Below are 22767 nucleotides of genomic sequence, written 5' to 3'. Positions count from 1 at the left end.
CATCAAAGTGCGAAACAACTGTTTTCTCAGTCATCCTTTATGTAAAATAAGGTTCACGAATGAGTCTTCACCAGCTTGAATCCAGATCCCTTTTTTCAGCATCAGAAATCTTGATATATTTTTTTTATCACCAACCTGATATGGCTTTTTAAAAAAATAAACAGACACCTTACATTTAGCATGACACAGTGATGAAACAAGTGGCATAATTGGCTGTAGAAAATGGTCATTGTTCATTTATTTGTTTAGAAGCCTCTAGTATTGGTAATTGTAAATGTTTAAACATACAAAATAAAACAGTAGAAAGTGGTGTCTGGGTCATTAAGGATGTAGAATCCACAAAAGAGTCTCCTCAAATTTGCAGTTCTCCCCCTTTTTCATACCCTGAACAGTCCAACTCAATTCCCATTAAGAACCGAAACCACTTGTCCAACCTAATACTGAATTTCCAAGCTGCTCTGTCCTCTGCCATCTTTCCTGCCAACATGCTAAAATACCAATGTGCAACATTTCACTTACACTGACCATCTAATCCCATTTCCTTGTCTCCTGCTCAAGAAGATCTCATTTGGGAAGCTGCCCAGATACTCTTCTCATTCCCAAATTGCTACTTATTGCAATAGCAATAGTACTTAGACTTATATACCGCTTTATAGTGCTTTACAGCCCTCTCTAAGAGAGAAAGAATGGAAGACTGGGTCAGCCTTGAGCCTGGTGGGATTTGAACAGCTGATAGCCAGCAGAAATGGCCTGCAGTACAGCATTCTAACCCCTGCACCACCAAGGCTCTTATCACATCCTCCTATAAAGTTCAGTCTATATCCTGTGCATCTTCAGATCCCACCCCTCTGAGGAAGTTCCTCCCAGATTCCGTTATCCTTCCTGAAAAACAGAAATGCCAATCAACTATTTAAATCTAGACATTCAATAATATTGGAGGTCAAACAGTTTGTGTGTTCAGATAACCTTTTGGAACAGGCTCATCATATCTTCTTAAGAGCATTCATACATATGGCGGTGACAAAGTTTCCAGTGAAGGCCCAAATGATTGTCTTTGCAACAATTTTGCCCATTCTTTTAAACACCCAGAGAACAGGTCATAGATCCAGTATTTTTAGTGTAACAAATCAGCAAACAGTTCTATTTGTTGGGTTTCTGCTAACATCAATCTGGTAAGCAAGAAATTAGTTTTAAAAAACCTGATTAGTTCCATTTATCTTACAAAAAACAGGGGAGGTGGCAATTAATTCCTACTGAGTAGCCATGACTCTTCAATAGTTATATGTGAAATTCCAAGAATGTTGTTTACTTTTCTTTGCCCTGCACTTTTGCCCAGTGAAGTTCCAAGAAGTACCGTCTTGTTGCCCCTCCACATGGGCTAGTCGTATCATGAAGTAGAGTGCCAAGCAACTGATATATTAAATGCGAAGTAGAAAGTGGCAGTTTAGTAAAACTTGGAAACAGTGACAGGGAAAGGCTAAGAGGTACAAATTAAGAAGTCCAATATATCTATATAAAATAAAGCTCTCATTTTAAAAAATGTTAGTGGCTCTCTGCTTTCCAAAAATGTTATGAAAGAAGTCCACTTTCTTCCTCCCCTCCCTTCCCAATTCTTCCCAAATTATATACAGGAAAGATGCAAGAGTAAAAGGTTAAGTGAAGGAATCAAGGTTTGCGATTACATGCTCCTTGCACAGCATTAAAGCAACACCCTATGGAAGTTTAGAATAGGTACAGGAGATGCACAAGTTTATCACACTGCCTTAATGGGTGCAGATAACATACAAATTGTCCTACAATTTGTAACAAAATTCTGCTTCTACTGCATTAAGAAGAAAGTTTGCTACTACACGGTTTGAGCCCACCTTCTCTAGAAGAAAGTTTAACCACGAGCCCCCTCCATTTGGTTAAAGGGACACCTTTAAAAAATACAGAATATTATGAAAGGAATGATACTTCCAGAAGGTTATAGCCTACAGCAGCCTCCAAGATTTGAAGCTGTTGAGTGTAAGCAGCAGTCTGCCATGGGTCAGAACAAGACCTGTAAAACGGTGAAGACGTTTCCAGCCCTTCCATCCAAGGGCTGCCATCATGAATCATCTTCCATGCTAAAGCTAGAACGGCGGCTGCTGCCCTTTGAGGCACCAGGAGAGACCGAGGAAAGGAGTGGATCAGAGGCACCCAGTGGGGACAGCGCAGTCCCATCGTCCATGAGAACATCTTCCAGGGCTCCCCCATCAGATCCCATTACGAGACCCAGACCCAGCTCTTCAGCTGAAAAGGGCAGGTCCAGGGGCTCCGCAAAGGGTGGAATGGGGTCTCCTCCCAAGGACTGTGCCAGAAGGCCCTGGGTGGAAGTCAAAGGCAGCCCATGCATCTGAACCTGAAGTTCCAGCTCCTGAGGAGGAAATTACAGACAGGCTTATGAGACTCTGCAGCAGGCCTGAGCTGCCCTGTCTTCCTCCCACCCCCCACCCCCCTTGGCAGCTGTCCTACCTGGACTCGTAGCTGCAGGCTGCGGTTAGCTTGCTCTAGTTTACGCTGCCTCAGCTCCATCTCCTTGGAGCGTTGCTGTTCCTTCTGCAATTTGCGGATGTAATCTACTGAGGCCTTCAGGATAGTCCCTTTATTCCAGCGCATTTCCCTAAAATATGCAGTGAGGGGAAGGTAAGAGAACAGGAATTAAGCATCCTTAGATCTTACTTCATTTGATTCTGTAAGGGTAGTTTCTTTCAACTGGGCCCTACAAATGTGTTGTACTGCTAAACTTCTAATGTTCCCAGTTGGCCTGGGCAAAAGACAACATTCAGTCCTGGATAAACCCACAGCCCCTGAAGGACTGAACCAAGACAGGCTTCTCAAGGTAAAGAAAGTACAGCAACTTTCTATATATACAGTACTGTTTCCCACACCATGTTATTGTATTAATGTGTTCAGTATTATATATCACCAACTACTGAAGTGTTCACAAAATAATTTCTACACATACTGAATCGTGTTTATAAATTACCATTGGCTATGATTATTATTGTACTGTATAAATACATAATCATAGTTGACTTTATACCAAAATCAGATCAGATCAAGGAGAGATTCAACCTAGAAATAATAAATTTTCTGACAGTGAGAACAATCAACCCATGGAACAGCTTGCCCTCGGAAGTTGTGGGAGCACCATCACTGGAGGCTTGCAAGAAGAGATTGGATGGGCATTTGTTGGAAATGGTGTAGGGTCTCCTGCTTGGGCAGGGGGTTGGACTAGATGACCTACAAGGTCCCTTCCAACTCTGTTTATCTACCTTTTAAAACGTGTTACATACATCACTCAGGGAAACCCAGTGGAATACACAATGAAGCCTACACAAGCTTGTGTCCTTTTTGCAGATAAAGCTTATTTTGATTAACTAGTTGTCATCAACCTGTCATACTTACGGATCATTGGATTTGGGGATGAGGGTCCCCAGTTCTTTAATTCGGTCATTTATATTAAACCGACGACGCCGTTCAACTGTAAAAAGAGAGAGTTGTGTAAGAGGCCCTGTTGAGAGACAGAAGACCCCTGCTTTTGCTACAACTATTAATGATAAATGCATTATAAAGTCTTAATTTTTCCAGCAAGCAAAGCAGTTTGCTTTTATAGCATCCAAATGAACTTCTCAACATTCCTTAGATAAATTCCCCATTATGCCAAGTTTCTTTCAAAGTTAGGTATACATTGTGAATTGTATGGAATTATTTCTTGGGCACAAAATTCAACTTCTCAGATTCTTTAAAGGCCAAGGTTCCCAGCCTCATGGTTCTAAACATTTATTTGAAACACAGTATAAAGGCAAAAATGTCAAAAATCTCAACCCACATGAATCTGCTTTAAGTTCTTCTGAGGCTGTTCTCCAAGGGCTTCTGTTATTCAAATAATGCCACTGAAAAGTAGAAAGGGGGGTTTCTAAGCAGGGGTGCATCTTTAAAAAGAACTCAGATATACTGCAATCTTTTTCAAAGCAAGCAAAATATTTTATTTGCCTTAGTATTTTAACACTACGGTTTTAAATTGGGGGCTAGATCTTATTGTCATAGTAACATTAAATTACAAATAATTTTGATCTGGCCTGAAATGATTAATAGGGCAATGACAAACATGTATAAATATTCTTAAAAATAAAGATGCAAACTATTTCAGTGGCTGGAAAATAGGGCTCTCTGTAGTTCTTTATTTCCCCATAATCAACAGGGAACTGAATTATGCACAACATAAACTATTCAGTGAGCCAGTTTGATGTAGTAGTTAAGGCATCAGTCTAGAAATTGGGGGGCTGTGAGTTCTAGTCTGACCTTAGCACAAAGACAGCTGGATGACCCTGGGCTAGTCACTTTCAACCTTAGAAAAGAGGCAATGGAAAATCAATTCTGAAAAACCTTGTCAAGAAATCTGCAGTGATTTGTCCAGGCAGACTCTGGGAATTGGACCCAACTGAATGGAAGGGGGCAGAGAGAAAGTTATCCAATACCAATTACTATTTCATTTATTTTTTTAATTTATATCACAACTTTATTCTATTTATAAAGAACTCAAGGCATTCTTGACTCTTTTCCTGAAAGCCGTATGAATCTGCCTTGCTGTGTAATGTGTCATATATAGGGAAGTTGAAATTACTGAGCTTATTCTTACTTGTAGAAGATTACAAATTTTAAACATACTTTGCCTTATTATAAGTCCCTTCCCATTCTTTGTTTCTTTGTATCATAAAAGCAGTATTTGTGAGGTAATGCTCCTTCTTCCTCCTGTTTTCCCCACAACAACCCTAGGAGTTGAGTTGAGTTGAGTTGGGCTGAGAGTGTGTGACTTTGATTTTGGGTTTTACCAATTATATTAATTAGATTGATAGATCTTTATAGAAATGGCTGGTTCCTATTATTATGAAAAAATAAAAAGTTGTGATGTTAATGACTTATTCTACTGCAACAGAGAGAGTCAGAAGTCAATATTTCTTTTTTTCTTATCCTCCCTCACTTCTCTTCCCCCTCTTCCTCCCACCGTTTTCCTATTTACTTTCATATTTTGTATCTTATTTGATTCTATAACTCAATAAAAATGTTAAACGTGAAAAGGATTTCCAAAAAATCCTGATGCTACATAGAAATTTAAACATTGGGTTTTCATTCAGTTAAATATTTTTTAATCTCATTTACAAAAAGGGAAAGTAAATTCTTCTTCCAAGAAAGCACACAATACCTTTTCTTCTCTCCCAAAATGTAACACCCTAATTAAAATAGAGGGGAATGCTTCACTGATTAAAAATATGTATTTATTATATTGATTAAAGATTACAAAAGGATGAAGATTACAAAAGGATGAAGAGAAAAAGATACAAAAGGCAGATGAAAAATAGAACCTTAGTAAAAATATTGTGAAGGGGAATTTGGAATTCTCCCCTTCCCTTCTTCCCACTCCCCCCAACCACTAGCCACTATTTAAATATTTATGCTGGCTGTTAATATTTAATATAAAACATTGGAGAATTTTGCTTGTTCAAGACATTTCATCTGTTGTTTTTAATTAGTGTCTTGACTCTTTTCCTGAAAGCCGTATGAATCTGCCTTGCTGTGTAATGTGTCATATATAGGGAAGTTGAAATTACTGAGCTTATTCTTACTTGTAGAAGATTACAAATTTTTAACATACTTTGCCTTATGATAAGTCCCTTCCCATTCTTTGTTTCTTTGTATCATAAAAGCAGTATTTGTGAGGTCTATTGGCCATGCCATCACCTTTTATAACTGCTATTACAGTTATGCTGTACAGAGATTGTGTCATTCTGTTATCAATGATGGACAGCTTATTTGATAGACTTGATTTTCTCATTTAAATTATATTATCTTTTGAGTCCTGCAGAATTTTGAATCTTACTCTCAGGCTTTGAAAATTAAAGATGAGCAAGCAGACCAAACTAATTCTGCACTGAAATACTGAGACAATAAACCAGGCCATTATAGAATAATTATATCCAATTTCACCAAATTTTACTCCTGATTTTATTTCTCACTGTTTTGTGTGTGCGTGCACACACATACATGCACACACACAAAAAAAAACCTCCCCCACCTGAGGGAGAAAAAACTGATTTGCTACATCATGTTCATTTTACTCAGAATAAAGTCCTGCTGACTTCAAAGAGATTGGAACTTGGTGATTAAAGCACTTGCTTTGCCTGTAGAAGTTTGTAAGTTTTAAGCCCTGTTGTCCCTATTCAAAAGGATTGTGTAGAACAGGGGTCCCCAACCTTGGCAACTTTAAGACTTGTGGACTTCAACCTCCAGAATTCTGGGAGTGGAAGTCCACAAGCCTTAAAGTTGCTAAGGTTGGAGACCCCTGGTGTAGAAGATGAAAATCCGAGACAGCCAATCAGAGGAGATAGGACAAAACACCCATGACCTCATATAAGTCAATTTTCTTTTACCAAAATAAGCAAATAAGCACATAAAGGAGGGTCTCATAAACAGGAAAATGCTTTTGTCTTTTTTCCCAGTACTGAAATATCCATTTCAAACCCAAAATAAAAAGCCACAGATAGTTGAGTCCGCTCACTTAAATTGTGGTTGTCTTTCTTCTGCCTTTCCTTCAGAAATGCTTTGGTTTCGGTTTCTGTAAAGGGGCACAAAATAAGACAGAAATAATAACCAAGCCACCCACCATGTCCAGCTACTTTCTACATGAGTCTAGAGACTAGAGGAAATCAAGATGCCAGATATGGTAGTATTATGGTGCCACTGCACACTCCAAACCCTTCTTTCAACTTTTAAAAGGAACAAATGCACTGATCTTTCCTCCTGTGTGGAAAAAGAGACATAACCTCCTGGTAGCTATTCTGGGAGCAAACCCTAAACTTCTGCCTCCTAAACTCCCACCATCGTCAACTCTGATTATATTCCTGTGTTCATATATCCCTGCAATGTAGCACCTTTCAATGCTCAACTTTGGCATGTTTTCAATCCCTCCAAGTTAAGTACCTGACATCTCCCTCTTGATATTGGGCAGGTCAGCTGGGCAGGAGTTGCTGGCAGTTACAGCTGGTTCCATCATTCCTGGGTTCCTGTACACATCCAGGAGGTTTCCAGAGACTGGCAGCTGTGCAGAACAGAAAAAAACTGAAAGGACTTCCAGGCCAGCAGCTTAGAAAGTTTTGCTGTACTGTGAGATGCCTACTTTCTAATCTACCTTCTAATCTAGGCCTCCCAATCTAGATCAGAAGGCGGTACCTGGAAAATAAGAGCTGTGGATGGACACCAAGTGAGCTTGTTTCCCATTGAGTGGGGGTCTGAATCTACATCTCCCCAGTGCAGTGCAGTCCAATAATCTGCCCACTACTCCATGTTGGCTTATTTTAATGGCCAATAGGATGTGCTCTCATGAAGAAATAAATGGGTACTATACTCTTTTGATGTCAAAACAGAAGATAAATATATATACTGTATATAAAATGTACAAATATCTACAGGTTAATTTTAGTTAATGATATTTACTGAGAATGCCTAAGAAATCAAGCACTTGGTGGGTGATTTACTCTGGAGAAGTACTTTTAAAAAAAGGGGTAAAAAAAAAACAATTTCCCCTTTCCTTAAAAAATAAAAAATCCCATTTTTTTTTTTAATTAAAAATAACCATTAGGTTCCTTCCCTCCTCCTTAAAAGCCCGGAACAACAAAATATTCCCCCCCCCTTTTAAGGGGCCTTTAAAAAACACAAACAAACCAACCCCCCCACCAAAAAAAAAAACAAAAAAACACCCCCCCCCCCCCCCCCCCCCCCCCCCCCCCCACTTTAATTACCCCCTTAATTTGGGAATCAACTGCGGGACTTTATGAAATGAAAACAGGGTATTTTTATTTAGTTTGATTCTACTGTGTTAGTGGGGAGGAAAATGACTGATATTTTCAAAACGGTTGTTTTTGTAGTACTTTACTTGCTTCTCTCCATCTCTCAAGTACATTTTATACCAAGCAACTGATCTATTTGAAGAGGGGCAGAGCAGTCATCTACTAGTCTGGTGGATCAAAACCAATAGAGACTCTTACAGCACAGTAAAGAGAGATGGGTGACCCAAAGCCTATGGGTCAAATAACCTTCCCCCTTCTGATTTTTGCAGCAGCTTTCCCTTCCCCTGGCCAGTTACCCAAGGTACGTAGCCACTATTGGGTGGCAACATTCTTTATTATAATGGAACAGTTTCCAAAAATTTAGGGCACAAATCCTGTATTTTAAGTAGCAAAAAAAAAAGATGGGAGAAGATATAAGAGAAGATGCTGATACCCCACTTCGTCTAATACTTCCAACTTCCATTTGCTGAAGTCAACTTATGGCCTATGAAAATGTAAACCATATGTTGCTCAGTCTTTAGGACAGGGCTGTCAAGCTCCTGGCCCACAGGCCGGATGCGTGACTTGCTGGCCACACCCATGGCCAGTTTAGCGAAGGGGTAAAAAGTCCTGATATGTCACGTGATGCCGAAGTGAATTTGACACCTCTGCTCTAGGATGTCACAAGGTTTTTTTTCTATTTAAACCAAGGGACATAAAATAAAAATTACCTGTTCCATCCTAATTTCCAAATCTAGGTTTCCCACCACCACTGCTTTTCCTTAAGCATCCATTTATCTTCTTTCTTTTTTTTTTTTTAAACCAAAAACTACTCACAGTGCTGGGCATCTGCAGGCCACCATAGTTCAGGATTTCATCATTGTAGCTGGATTCCAGGCTGATAATCTCATCGATGACATCATCAATCTGACAAACAGGAGAGCGGGGTGGGATCAGAAGTATCTGACATTGGGGGGGCTACTGGAAATATTCAGAAAGCAAAAATGGAGGAAAGGGCCAAAAAAGGCTGTGGGAATATGAAGGTGATAGGGGAATTTCTACTCACTTCTTTTTCAGAGTTGGAACCAATGTTGAGCATCGCCATAGGGCTATTGGGGGCACTGCCAGTGCTTCCTGCCACGCCCTGCTGGTGAGCCAAGCCAGGTGGGGGCTCAGGACCTGAAACAGCCTGTGGGGAGCACGTGGGTGCACCAGGGCTAGTTCCAGTTAATGCCTGTGTTGACATCTTGCTAGCTGTAGAAAGATACTGTTTGACTTGCTGTCTCTGTGCCTGCTGGATGTGGTACTTTGTGGGGTTCTCCAGGTGGGTTTGAACCTGAATTCAAGTGAGAAAAAGAGGGGGGAAAGTATGAGTCAACCATCACTTGGGCAGCGCCATTCAACTATTTGCAAGACACTTTCCAAGCATACAGAAATCCTGAAGGCAACGCCCCAAACTTAGAAAACTAAACGCCTACCTCTATTCCTAAATGCTGGCAAATTGAATATGAATCTCACCCTCAGCTACACAAATATAACCAAATTAACAGAAGGAGCCATGCCCGTCAGGCAAAGACTACTATCACAACTAATCCTCCATGCTGTTCCCAATGAAATCAAATTTACACTTCAAATTTGCACCCCCGGATAAAGAGGTGCTATTGCACCTGCAGCGTAGCCTTGCATTGGGAGATATGAAGGAGGAGACAATGGACATCCAACCAGCTTAAACTTCAATCTATTTTCAGAGAATTTGCCAATGTCTTTTGTGTTGGTTTAAATTAGATTTGCAAATAGGTGACATAAAGAACACCGACGTACATTGATGCCCCTTTCCTTTTGTCCAATAAAAGAACTGGATTCTCAGTAGCCAATCACAGCTGTCCCAAGGAATACCTGATGCATAGATCCCCCACATGGGCACCTTCCAGAAGTGTGTACTTCAACTCCCAGCATTCCCTAGCCAGGATGAGCATTGCTGAGAATTCCAGGAGTTGCGGCCTTCGATCCACCTGTTGCAGAAGGCAACAGGACTCTAACAGTAACTCAGGAGCCAATTGCAACATGACACAAGGAATAAATAACACAGTCTGCTCCAACTCGAGGGCCTTCCAGATGTTTGGACTTCAAATTCCCGGAGTTCCTGTTCAGAGTGGCCATAGCTAAACATGTTGAACTATGGATGTCCAATGTAATAAGACATACTATATGCCCGATCAAGGAATGTAGCTCTCAGACTTCTGCATGGAGAAGGAGGCTATGTCATTCTGTCCCATGACTACAGTGATATGGATGCAAGGAAATGGAACGAGCACTTGGGCCAAGCAGGTCTAAAATAAGATGGGCAGAGAAGCTGCCTTAGGGCTCCAAGAGCAGTTCCAGTGTTATTGTGTATACTCTGTAAATATGCAAAATATTTCAAGTGAAGGAGAATCCCTTTCAGACGGCCTCTCAATCTCAAAGACATGCTACCAACCTCGTCTTCTAACTAGCTCCTTTTGCTAGGGTGAAACCTGATTTCCCTCCAGTGCAGAGTTGCTTCCTCTTTTCTCTTACCTTCAATACCTCCACAGGCACCTGGGCAGGTGCAGGGCGAGCTAGTGGGCTCACAGAAATAGCCAGGGTGGCTGATGCAGCGGGTGCAGGAGTGAACTGGGCTGCCTGCCGTTGCTCTCGAAGTTCCTGTTCTTGCGTCTGTGCCCGCATAAGCTGCTGCCGGAGTAGAACCCGGGACGACATGTTAGGACTTTGAGCTGGGGCCCTTGGAGGGCTGGAAGAAGGACAGAGAGAGAGAGAGAGACTATTAGAATCATTTTACTTCACTGGCCAGTAAATTCTCCAAAGAAGCCTCACTGCTAAGAGAATACCAGCTCCTGAATACAAGTGTGTGTGTGTGTGTGTGTGTGTATGTGTGTGTGTATAATATCCTACATTAAGTAAGCTGCCAAGACCTGTCAGAATGGAGCACAACAGAAATGCAATAAATAAATAAAGCAGGCTATTATATTGAGCATAATTAGATTAGACTTTTGTGAGATGAAGCTTTCTTCCCACTAATGGAGCAATGATGCACTAAAATAGTATACATGGGAGGTACAGTATATATTTTGTGATGCTCCGTAAAGGCAATTGTTGAGATAGGTTGTCAGGTTGCAGGCTGACAACAGCCCTCAAGGAGCCCGGCTCCTGAGGATATCTTGGACAGCTAAACCAGTGGATGGCCTAGCACAGGGGCCTGCAACCTTAAACACTGAAAGAGCCATTTGGGTCTGTTTCTCACAGAAAAGAAAACACCAGGAGGCAATAATTTAACAACCGGTGTGATTGGGTGGGCGTCACCTCCTGCTCTGGAATATGGAGCCAGTCTCCATTCCCTGCCATCACCTTTACCTTCTCAGGCCAGGTGAGGAGTGACGGAGGGGGGAGGGGCCAGCCAGTGGTGGGATCAGCCAACAGGGAGCCGCAGCAGAAGACCAAAAGAGCTGCATGTGGCTCCAGAGCCACAGGTTGCAGACCCCTGGCCTAGCAAAATCAACCTAGAGTTTTCTCTCGAGGCACAAACAACCAGGCTCAAATTATCTTATTTTGGACACTATGTGAAGACCTAGCTCTTGGGGAAAGGCTCTGATGCTGAGAAACGTGGAAGGAAAGAGGAAAAGAGAACGACCAGCAGCAAGATAGATTCCGTTATTATGGCGTGCCCTTTTCAAAAACCTGAAAGAGAAGGTTGGGGACTTTTCCTCAGGGAAAAGTCCTTTTAACTCGCGGGCGCTCGCGCCTGGCCCCAAGCCGCGCGGCGGAGGGGAAGTCCGGCGGGCGGGCGGGCTGCTTGGAGGAGGCGACCCGGCGGTGCTCCGGCAGCAGCAACAGGCAGTTTCGCCCGGGCTCCGCTCAGGTGTCCGGCTGGGGCTGTCAGGAGTTGCTACCGCCGGCGCAGCTCCGCGCGGCTCCAGTCCTGCGTTGCCTTGGGAAGGAAAAGGCAAAACCAGGAGCCGCTGAGCCTGAGCCTCCGGTGCCGCTGCTCCCATTGCAAAGCACCGCCGCGGCTCTTCCTTTTTGCCTTTCCCTTCCCGAGGCAACGCGGGACTGGAGCCGCGGAGCCGCGCCGGCGGTAGCAACTCCTGACTCAGGGGCCTCCGAGGGGAGGGGAAGGAGGAGAAGAGGGGGGAAGGGGGCGATTCCCAAAAAATCTTGTGCTGACCCGGCCCGTCTGTCAAATTTTAAAAGTCAATGCGGCCCCCGAGCCAAAAAGTTTGCCCACCCCTGTAATATGCTGTAGTATAAAAATGGTCAGGTGTATTTAAACAAAGATGATTCAACTGAGATCAGAGCTTCAGATAAAGAACAGAAAAACATCCAGGTTCTAAATTGCCATGGCTTCTTGCTAGAAATTTGGGGAAATTCGGTGTTTAATACACTACAAGGGAAGAAACTCACATAATTAGAAGAGATCATTTGGGAAACTAAGTCCAGCTCAACTTAAGAATGTTTGACCAGTCCCATTTTAAAGTATAGGTAGGAGAATAAGGTTTTATTTTTAATATACACAAAAAAGTTTTATATTACATGTTAGGCAAAAGTCTACTATGTCAATGGAAGCATATTGAATTTTATGTACCTAAACGTGTGCAAGCAATAGAAAAAAAATTCTGTGACAGCCACTTTTGTCTATGCAGGAGATTAACAAAAAAACAACAACCCCAAGATGTATTATTTAGTTCAGCCTTTCTTTTTCTTACAGGAACAATCTAAAATCTCATCTTTAAAAGCCTCGGGGATCTCTGAGGTTCAGCCAAAAAATACTGTAAAACCTGAAAAGGCCAATAATAAATAAATGAAGCCCCCACAGTGAAATATGTTATTTTGAAAGCCTAGAATTGAAGGATTATGTAATCTATTTGCAAGTGACAGGATAAAATGTGCCAGAAGAATGAATGAACTGCACTTTAAAAAAAAAACAAGAAAAATCCTCTTAATAGTATCCTTTGATCTGATCAGAAATTCTCCTTTCCTTTAGCTTATTCCACCACCGAAGTAACTGAGAAGCAGAAGGATCACAGCTTCACAGAGCCCAGTGACAGCTGTGCTTCGATCTTCCTACCTGACACCAATGGGTTGGCTCTTGAGTTCGTAGAAGTTCTCGCTGGTCAGAGAGAGGATGTTCTCCAAATCAATGTCAGCCACAATCCCAGACTCTGGAGGCACAGAGCTGAGGCTGTTTGAAAATACAGACAAGGATTAAGACACAATGCTTATTTCTCTTTGAACAATTAAGATTTATCTCAGCCAATAAACTGAGACTTAGCTCCTCTAAACCATTATCTATGTAGCAGGAGACACTGATGTTTGCTTAATAAACCTGTGACATCCTTTCTTAGATAAAACAGACCTGTCAAGGCCACCTATTCTTTAATAGTTGTATAACTGGACTACTGTAACACACACCACATGGGCCTATCCTTAAAAATATTCTTTGGTCTTCAGAAGTTAACTACTGCCCTGTTACCTGGGACAGATCACCGAGTAGTATTCCAACCTTGTTGAGCTTATATTTATCTGTTTGCTTTCCGTTTCAAATTTTTATTTTGAAAGCTATCCTTGGCTTCAAGGTCTACAATTTTAAGTTACACTTGCCCTATATCTATATTCTTTTCCCACATGCTATAGTCCAGGGGTCCCCAAACTTGGCAACTTTAAGACTTGTGGACTTGCAGAATTCCTCAGCCAGCTTTGCTGGCTGGAGAATTCTGGGAGTTGAAGTCCACAAGTCTTAAAGTTGCCAAGTTTGGGGACCTCTGCTATAGTCAATGTCAGAGCTGAACTCTTCCTTCCTGTAGCATCCGAGGTTCAACATCTCCCAGAATAGGGTTCCTGGAATATATCCTTAGACAGAGATAACGCAAAGCTGTTAAATGCATGTGAAAATTTGGCTTTTTTTAAATGGATTTATTACTGATCCATTTGTTTGCTTGGATTTCATGTTGTATTTCCTGCTGGTGATATGATAGAGCAGGATCATTTTCAAGAAACATAAGTACTTCCTGTCTGTTTTTAGTATTTTCATGGACTAGGATAACTGGCTAGCAATCATAATCTGATACATCACAAACTTGATATTATTATTATTATTATTATTATTATTATTATTATTGTTATTGTTATTGTTATTGTTATTGTTATTGTTATTGTTGTTCTTGTTATCCGCTATTGGTTTGTTGCTTGTTGTTTATCTGAGGGGTACTGGTGATTTTAACAGTTAATGTTGCTGGCCACTTTCATTTTTCTTTAGCAGGAAAACCAGACTTCAATAGTAATAGTTGGTAAGCTATAACAACCCTTGAACTTTCAATTTTCTTGGCATCATTTTTACCTGGCAACTATCACCAGACTCTGAATAAGTAAGAAGAGTTCCTTGTATCTGCAACTCACAGTCTTGGGCATAAACAAGTACAGGGGGAAAGGTAGGGAAATTTCCCACAAGGAAAAGGAGGTAGCAGAAGTGGAAAGTGATTCAAACATTATACCAAGCACCACCACCATTAAATGTTCTGATCTGAAATGTACACATTTATCTCAACCCTACGATGATCATCATATATTTCAGGAAGAATATGATTTACCCAAAGGTGGTCAGAGAAAATATTTTTACTTCCCAAGCTTGATTTTTTTTTAAATTGTGACAACCAGTAAGCCCTTCACATAGCTTACTAAGGCTTAGCTTCGTACTTTGGGACTCACATCTTTCACAAAGATGGAAAGAATTTTGTTTTTTAACCGCAGGATGTTTTATTTCCAAGAATAGGGGGCTGACCATGCTTTCAATGTTTCTTTTTCTCTGCATGATTTGGCAAGATTTTAGTGCAATGTTAACACAGTTCTGTATCTGATTACATCCAATTAACATCTTCCAGATGATTTAAACATTAACTCTAGGACTGGAACCTGGTGAAGAAATACTAAGTACATTTTCTCCCTTTTCCTTGGCCCTTCCTGCAATTTTTTAACTATCTGGTCAGCTGTAGAGTTCTTTGAAATTCAAAAGCTTCCACATTATTTCATAATCTTTCAGTCTCATAGACTTATATTGTTACAAATTCAGGATTTTTATTTTTTTCATGATCAGCTTAGCTGCTGTTGCCTGTTTTGTAAGTTTTCAGGGGTGGCCTTACATGTTTTGCTACTTGAGACATCCAAATACCACGATAAAAACTGGATTAGCGGCTAAAGTTTACTTTAACATTAGCGATGGGTCCACATTTTTCCCTACATCTGGGGACAGGAAAGACACGGCTAATGAGAGGATCCAACAGCCCTGACTTCCAAGCTAGCTGCATGAAGTGTCTGCTTCATGCTGCCTAGCCATAGATCTGATTCTGAGAAAACAGCATCACCCAAGTTCTTTAATTACAGCTGCTCAATTAAACTGCCTGCTGGTATTTAAAAAAAATCCCAGAGGACTGGAAAGCTTGTTGATTCAGCCATCTCAACAATTATTTATTTCATACTTTTATTAGCCTCATATTTTGCCTTTCATTTAGGAGCTCAGGGCTGTGTACACAACATTCCTTCTTTCTGCTTTTCTTTCTAACGACAACCCCGTGAAGTAGGTTGTGCTGAGGGGGAAATTGGCCCAAAAACAACCAGTGAACTTTCCTGGCTGAAGGAGGAACAGAATCTGCATTTTCCCCCATGCCAGCCTAACACCTTGTCTATTATAGCACACTGCCTCTAAGTTAATCATTGTTATTAGCACACATTACTCTTAGCATACAAGTTATTAAGAGCTTTTTTTTAAAAAAAATGCCATAAATATTTTATTAATAATACTATTTATGTTTTGATAAACTATGTCGTGTCTGTAAAGGGAATGGATGTAACTATCTCTGGAACTGATGTCTTCTAATGTAAGCCCCACTAGGTAGTGCAGACCAGGAAATCCATTCCACAAGAAGGCTAAAACTATTTTTATTGAGATTGACTATAATTATCTTGCAAGTCTGATTGAGCTGTACTTCCTCCTCCTCCTCATTATACTTAGTGGATTAGGGAGGCGTCTTCCTGAAGTGCCGCTGAATATTATCTCACCGTTCTGTACTTCTAAAAAAGCCTAGGTAATGATTCCCGCAGAGGTGATATTCAGCACGTTCTGACCAGTTCTGGAGAACAGGTAGCGGAAATTTTGAGTAGTTCAGAATACCACCTCTGACTGGTCCCACCCCTGTCTATTCTCTGCCTCCCAAGTCCCAGCTGATTGGCTGGATCTTCTTTTGTAGCCCTGTACAGGAGAATGGAGCTGGAAAGCAGGTTAGTGGGGTGGGGAGGGAATGGAGATGTTACAGTATCCTTTCCCTGGAGTGGGGAGAGAATAGGGATTTTACAGTATCTTTCCCCTGCCACTCCCACACCATACCCACCACGCCACGCCCACAGAACTGGTAGTAAAAAAATTGAATCTCACCACTGGGTTCCTGCATTACTTTGTCAAGATCATTTGCCTTACTCTCTACACATAAAAAGCTTCAAACTTGCAATATATAACATTCCACACCCAAGACAGTACAAAAGGTATTTAATCAAGAGCTGGAGAAGACAAAAGAGTTAGTGTAAGTATGAGGTGGGTGTATGGTGGGTGGTAACAAGCTATCTATTTGCTGAAGACAGAGCCTTTTAATTTAAAGAAACAACTAAAAAAAATATGAGATGATAAAGAGCTGCAAAAAGAAAAGCAGAAATTAGAAACTGTCATCAAAAATGAAAACCCTATTGAGATATTTTAAAAGAAACCCAGTTTGAATTGGCTTCTCATTATAATAACTGATCAGGGCAGTTTCTTTTACAAAACTAATATACTGCCAGTTACCATATTCTGGGGACAATCCACAGGGTTTCTTTTTTTTTTTTACAATATTTACAGAAATGTCTGCAGAGGCACCTTATTCCATTAAATAGGATTCTGATCTTAGAAATAAGGTTGTTCTTAGGTCCAGGGGGTTTCACTATAATGGTGATTATGCAAATCATTGTGAGTTAAAAACCATCTGGTTGCCTGAATTCACCAATTTAATCTCCTAAAACCTCTGAAGCTGGAAATTCTGGTGTCCCAGTTGGGAAAGGCTGACCTGCATTTACTGGCCTTATGCTAAATTATGTTTGGATCTCGTGTAAAGTTACTATTGTACAGAGCTCACAAGGGAGGTTTTCCCACTGTTGCCCACCCCAGAGACAGAAAACTGGCCCAAAAGGCAGGCAAAAAGACAAGTAATACCATAGTTTAAAACTGAGCTGTGAGACCTCCTTGTCCTAGCAAAGCACACAACTAAGGCAAAGTTTAGAACTTAGGCGGAATTTGTGGTAACTTTTTCTAGCCAAACATGGTGGAAGTGATTCCTAATCTGGAGAGAAGAAATTGTGCAAACTAGCATGATAAAACACCTCCTTTCTCCCAAGAGCTAAATTTGAGGAAGTGAAAAAGATCTCAGATAGTGAGCTGTGCACAACCACAAAAAAATATGCCTGTATCAGAGCCTGTAGGGAAGAAGCAGAAATTGAAGACTTCTAGCACAGGGGTCCCCAGGCCGTGGCCCCTACCAGACCGTAGCCTATTCGTAAACAGGCCACGTGAGAGGTGAGCCAGTGTGCACACACAGTGCAGCTCAACTCACGTAAGCAGTGGGCCAACATGCACACGCAGGCAGCTCAGTTGCAGTTGAGTTGCGTGTGCATGAGTGTGTGCACCACTCAGGCAAATTCAATTGTTTGCATGCACACCAGCCTGCCACTCATGCAGCCCAGTTCCCCTCCTTCCCCCAAGCAGGGCCACCAAGCCACAAAGGTTGGGGACCGCTGTTCTAGCAGGCAAACAAATAGATGAAATCTCTGAGTTACAAGGCTAAGCTTGGCCTTCCTCTAAATTACTTAAAAAGCCTGATTTCATTCAGAAAAATAGTTTTTCTCCACTCTTACTAAAAGCCAGGCTTAACCTTTCAAACAAGTACTAATACCACTCTATAAAGCCTTAGTAAGACCACACCTAGAGTACTGCATCCCGTTTTGGTCACCACATTATAAAAAAGATGTTGAGACTCAAAGTACAGAGAAGAGCAACCAGGATGATTAGGGGACTGGAAACAAAGGCTTATGAAGAACGGTTACAGGAACTGGACTCGACTAGTCTAGGGAAGAGAAGGACCAGGGGAGACATGACAGAGGTCTTCCAATGTTTGAGGGGCTGCCACAGGGAGGAAGGGGTCAAGCTATTTTCTAAAGCTCCTGTAGGCCAGACAAGGAATAATGGATGGAAGCTGAACAAGGAGAGATTTAACCTGGAAATAAGGAGAAACTTTCTGACAGTGAGAGCAATCAACCAATGGAACAGTTTGCCCTCAGAAGTTGTGGGAGCTTCATCACTTGAGACTTTCAAGAAGAGATTGGACTGCCATTTGTCAGAAATGGTGTAGGGTCTCCCGCTTGGGCGGGGGGTTGGACTAGATGACCTACAAGGTCCCTTCCAACTCTGATTATCTGTTATCTGTAACACGTGCATCCAAAAACTTAACAGACTGTAATTTTTGCAGCATCTCTGAAAGTTACTTAAGGAGAATTATCTGGTATTGGTAGAGCAAAGGTACAGCTGGCAACCATAGAGAGGTAAAGATAGCATTTGAGCCAAGGATTGCTTGATTCAGCCTGGCAATTATTCTTGAGCCATAGATTAGACTGAACACTCAAGAATTGCTGGTAACATCATAAAACCATTGATTGAGATGATAACACTCCCCGGTGACATTTTATCACCTTGTAAAAGGCAAGAATGAACAAACTTTAAAACAGGAGGAATCATTTCTCAGCACAATTCAAAAGGCTGGTTTTGCTTTATACAGACTTCTACGGCTTGGGATCAAGTACCTAGAAAACAGTATGTGTGGACTTAAACCTTCCCATTTGTTCAATTCATAAAGGATGCAATGCAAACTGTCTTCTCTCCATGACAAAATATTGTCTGGTGTTCTATGTCAGGCAATATAGCACAAGTGTTTGTACATTATATTACGGAGAAACAGCAGGGAAATAGATTGTGAGAGCATGAAAATTATTGGGTTGTAGAAATGGGGGAGTTCTACACATCAAGGACAAGTGAAGACCGAGAAAGACATTTGGAGGGCAGTCTTGATCATGGACTGCAAATGTATTTGTTTCCATTGTCTCACTGCCTTTCTCTGAAAAGCATGTTTTGTGACCTATTGAGCAATTCATGGGAGTCATTTTGTGACTGAGCCCTATTTCCATATATAATCTTAACTCTTGAACCTGGAAATCCCTGTTCTATATTGACAGTGCACTGACAAGCAAGGCTAGAGTGCAGTCAAGACTGAAATGGCACCTTCGAGGCTAACATATTTATTCTGGCTAATGATTAGGTGAACTAAAGTCTACTTCATTGTGTAGCAGAGAGTTTCATACATTGCAACTAAATTTATTGTGTAATAAATCAATTTATTCAAAGGTAAACCCCTGGTCTCATTAGCTCACTAATGGTCAGTCAGATTTGGAGTTCCTTTCCACTGTGCTCAGGATTTTTTCTATCCTTGGCACCTTTCAGGAAGATTGGAAATCCGGGTCTTTTGGCACATAAAACATGTGCTCTTCAAATTAATGCCATTTTCAAATTAATGCCACTCACTGCGACATTTCTAGCACTCTTAGGAATACCTACCACAAGATCAGGTGGCTGCTGGAGATGATCTGGGGAGAAAATGCTCTGGAATTCATAAGAAAGCTAGGAAACATGTTCCTGCCATCGCCCATCTCAAGCATGGGGAAACTGTTCAGTTTGAAAGAAGCAATAAATGGCCCACTCCTTCCAGTAGGAGCTTGGCAAGGCTGGAAGGACCGCTTTGCTGCAAGCATTAGCCAAAGCTGTGTGGAAGGCTGAGCTGTGCCAGGAATGGGTGGTTCTAATGTTCCCATTCTGGTTCATGTCACCATAGTTTCTTCCTCTATTAGAGATGAGTCAGAGGACAGCTCTTGAAATGTCTATGCATCCTTCATAAGGCTGAGATTCTACATCCACAAATACTACAACTTTATGCCGAATGGGAATATTTCTCAGGCTGTAGCTTGGACCTCCAATAAAAACCATCTTGATCTCCAGACAAGCAGCTCCCAAGAAATTCTTGACATTCCCTTGGAAGAGGGGTCTGCCACCCGCAGGGACCCTAGAATTACTGGGGCTCTTACAAATAGATCTGGGTAGGAGACTAAGCAACTAACATTGTACATTACTGTACAAGACAAACTTTGACCTCTTAGAGAGGCAAGATAATTGCCTCTCTGATTACCCACCTGTGTGTCATTCTATACAGCTAGTAATCTACTCACTTTCTGATTTATCACATCTGTTCATGAGACTGCTATTTCTCAGGGCTTTAATGACTGTTCCTTTCAAACCTATCATTAACAACCTCGCCAAAGAATTATTCTGATAATCCTATCTTGACTAAGATGTCAGTGCTATTGCATTTCATCTGAGTTTATTGATTTTCCAACAAGTGACATTAGGGAGGAGATGAACAAAGCTGCAGGAATCCACCAACTTGCTGCCCTTAAATTGTCCTGCAGTAAAATTGTAAGGGCAGCACCCCAAACTGATTCATTACAGAGGCAGAACAGGAATCCATTCAACCATCGGAGCAATGCAAGTTATGCTGTCATCCTTTTCTGCTGACTCAAGGACTAGCAGAACAAAGATTACCAGAGCTATAGGGAAGACCTCAAAGATGACAAAGCATGTTCAGTGAATAAAAAATGCAGAATGTCAATTTGCTAATGTAAGAGGATGACGACTGATTTATTGGGAAGAGACCCTGGTGGCCTCTTTCTTAGTACTGTAAATACGGCATCACTTTCTGCTTATTGTGACTCTTATTCCTTATTCCTGAAAATACAATGTACTCCCTACAAGCATCATAGGAGCAGACTAGCAGAGTTGGAAGGAACCTTGGAGGTCTTCTAGTCCAACCCCCTCTTCAGACAAGAAATCCTACACCATTTCAGACATTTCAGGGTTGTCCAATCTTTTCTTTAAAACTTCCAGCGTTGGAGCACTCACAACTTTGGGAAACAAGCTGTTCCACTGCTTAACTCTTCTCACTGTCAGGAAATTTCTCCTTAGTTCTAGGTCAGTGGTGGCAAACCTTTTTTGGCTCCCATGCCGATAATTGCACTCGCGCACCCAAAAGGTAATGCGTGCTGGCCTCCCCCTCAAACCCCCTGCGCATGCGTGCATGATCTTCCTGCTGCGCACCATGCTGCTGCATCTACGTGCACGATTCTGCCATGTGCCTCTGCGCATGCACGTGAGATCACCTCCCTGTGCCATCCATCTGTGCATGCACACGCAATCCCACGTGCATCTCTGCACCCCCCACCCCCCCACCCCATGCATGCACACCAGATACCCGACAATCAGCTGGCGGGCGCTGGCGGCACGCGGACATGCGCAGTGGGACTCTTCCGGGCGAGCTCTCGCGTGCCGGCAGAAGTGGCTCAGTATGCCACTTCCGGCAAGCGTGCCATAGGTTCGCCAACACGGTTCTAGGTTGCTACTCTCCTAGATTAGTTCCACCCATTTCTTCTTGTCCTGCCCTCAGGTGCTTTGGAGAATAGCTTGACTCCCTCTTCTTTTTGGCCGCCCCTGAACTGCTATCATGTCACCCCTAGTCCTTCTTTTCATTAAACTAGACACGCCCAGTTCCAGCAACCATTCTATATATGTTTTAGCCTCCAGTCCCCTATTCAACGTTTCCTGTGACTTGGGCACTTGGCATGTATTTACAATGCTTGCCATGTCCAGAGTCATGTGATCCCCATTTGCAGTCTTCCCAGCCAGCTTCTGACAAGCAAAATCAAAGCCAGGTTTGCTTTACGACCACATGATTGAGTTAACAAACTGTAGTGATTTGCTTCACAACCGTGAAAAAAAGATTGCAAAATCAGGCAAGACTCATTTAACAACCACTTTGCTTAGCAATAGGACTGCCCATACTTGATCCATAAGAAATGTCCTGTCAGAGAAGAGGGCACAACAATGGCAAATGGTATCCCTAGCAGTAACACTCTTTTTTATAAGTGGGCACCGAAACAGCTCTCCCTTCCATACAGCAGGTAAGCCAAAAGATCTCAAATTGCACCTGGAAGTCAACCAGTAACCAGTAACCAGAGAAGAGAAGAAAATGAAGAGAAGCGGAGGGGAGGGAGGGGAGGGGAGGGGAGAGGGAGAGGAGAGGAGAGGAGAGAAGAGAAAATGAAGGGAAGAGAAAATGAAGGGAAGGGAAGGAAGGGAAGGGAAGGGAAGAGAAGAGAAGAGAAGATGAAGGGAAGGGAAGGGAAGGGAAGGGAAGGGAAGGAAGGGAAGGAAGAGAAGAGAAGAGAAGAGAAGAGAAGAGAAGAGAAGAGAAGAGAAGAGAAGAGAAGAGAAGAGAAAATGAAGGGAGGGAAGGGAAGGGAAGGGAAGGAAGAGGAGAGGAGGAGAGAGAGAAGAGAAGAGAAGAGAAGAGAAGAGAAGAGAAGAAGAGAAGAGAAAATGAAGGGAAGGGAAGGAAGGAAGGGAAGGGAAGGAAGGGAAGAGAAGAGAAGAGAAGAGAAGAGAAGAGAAGAGAAGAGAAGAGAAGAGAAGAGAAGAGAAAGAATGAAAATGGGAAGGGAAGGGAAGGGAAGGGAAGGGAAGAGAAGAGAAGAGAAGAGAAGAGAAGAGAAAATGAAGGGAAGGGAAGGGAAGGGAAGGGAAGGGAAGAGAAGAGAAGAGAAGAGAAGAGAAGAGAAGAGAAGAGAAAATGAAGGGAAGGGAAGGGAAGGGAAGGGAAGGGAAGAGGAGAGAAGAGAAGAGAAGAGAAGAGAAGAGAAGAGAAGAGAAGAGAAA

General features: G+C 42.0%; 1 protein-coding gene across 1 annotated transcript in view; it reads right to left on the bottom strand.

Moving 5' to 3' along the window:
• Nucleotides 1-209: 209 nt before the first annotated feature.
• TFE3 (transcription factor binding to IGHM enhancer 3) overlaps nucleotides 210-22767 on the bottom strand; it is a 34158-nt gene continuing 11600 nt past the window's right edge. Inside the window, exons 2-10 of the mRNA XM_026676323.2 lie at nucleotides 12952-13065; nucleotides 10407-10620; nucleotides 8917-9186; nucleotides 8688-8777; nucleotides 7006-7123; nucleotides 6584-6640; nucleotides 3433-3508; nucleotides 2497-2644; nucleotides 210-2398 (exon numbers count right to left, since the gene is read on the bottom strand). Coding sequence (XP_026532108.2) covers nucleotides 2090-2398; nucleotides 2497-2644; nucleotides 3433-3508; nucleotides 6584-6640; nucleotides 7006-7123; nucleotides 8688-8777; nucleotides 8917-9186; nucleotides 10407-10620; nucleotides 12952-13065 — 1396 coding nt within the window. The 3' untranslated portion in view covers nucleotides 210-2089. The remainder of the gene's footprint in view (nucleotides 2399-2496; nucleotides 2645-3432; nucleotides 3509-6583; nucleotides 6641-7005; nucleotides 7124-8687; nucleotides 8778-8916; nucleotides 9187-10406; nucleotides 10621-12951; nucleotides 13066-22767) is intronic.

Source organism: Notechis scutatus, chromosome 2 (genome assembly GCF_049901735.1).
Source record: "Notechis scutatus isolate UNSWTSFEM ecotype Mainland chromosome 2, rNotScu1.2, whole genome shotgun sequence".
Taxonomy (NCBI): domain Eukaryota; kingdom Metazoa; phylum Chordata; class Lepidosauria; order Squamata; family Elapidae; genus Notechis; species Notechis scutatus.
The sequence above is the reverse complement of the archived record's forward strand: the minus strand, read 5'-3'. Positions and strand labels throughout refer to the sequence as shown.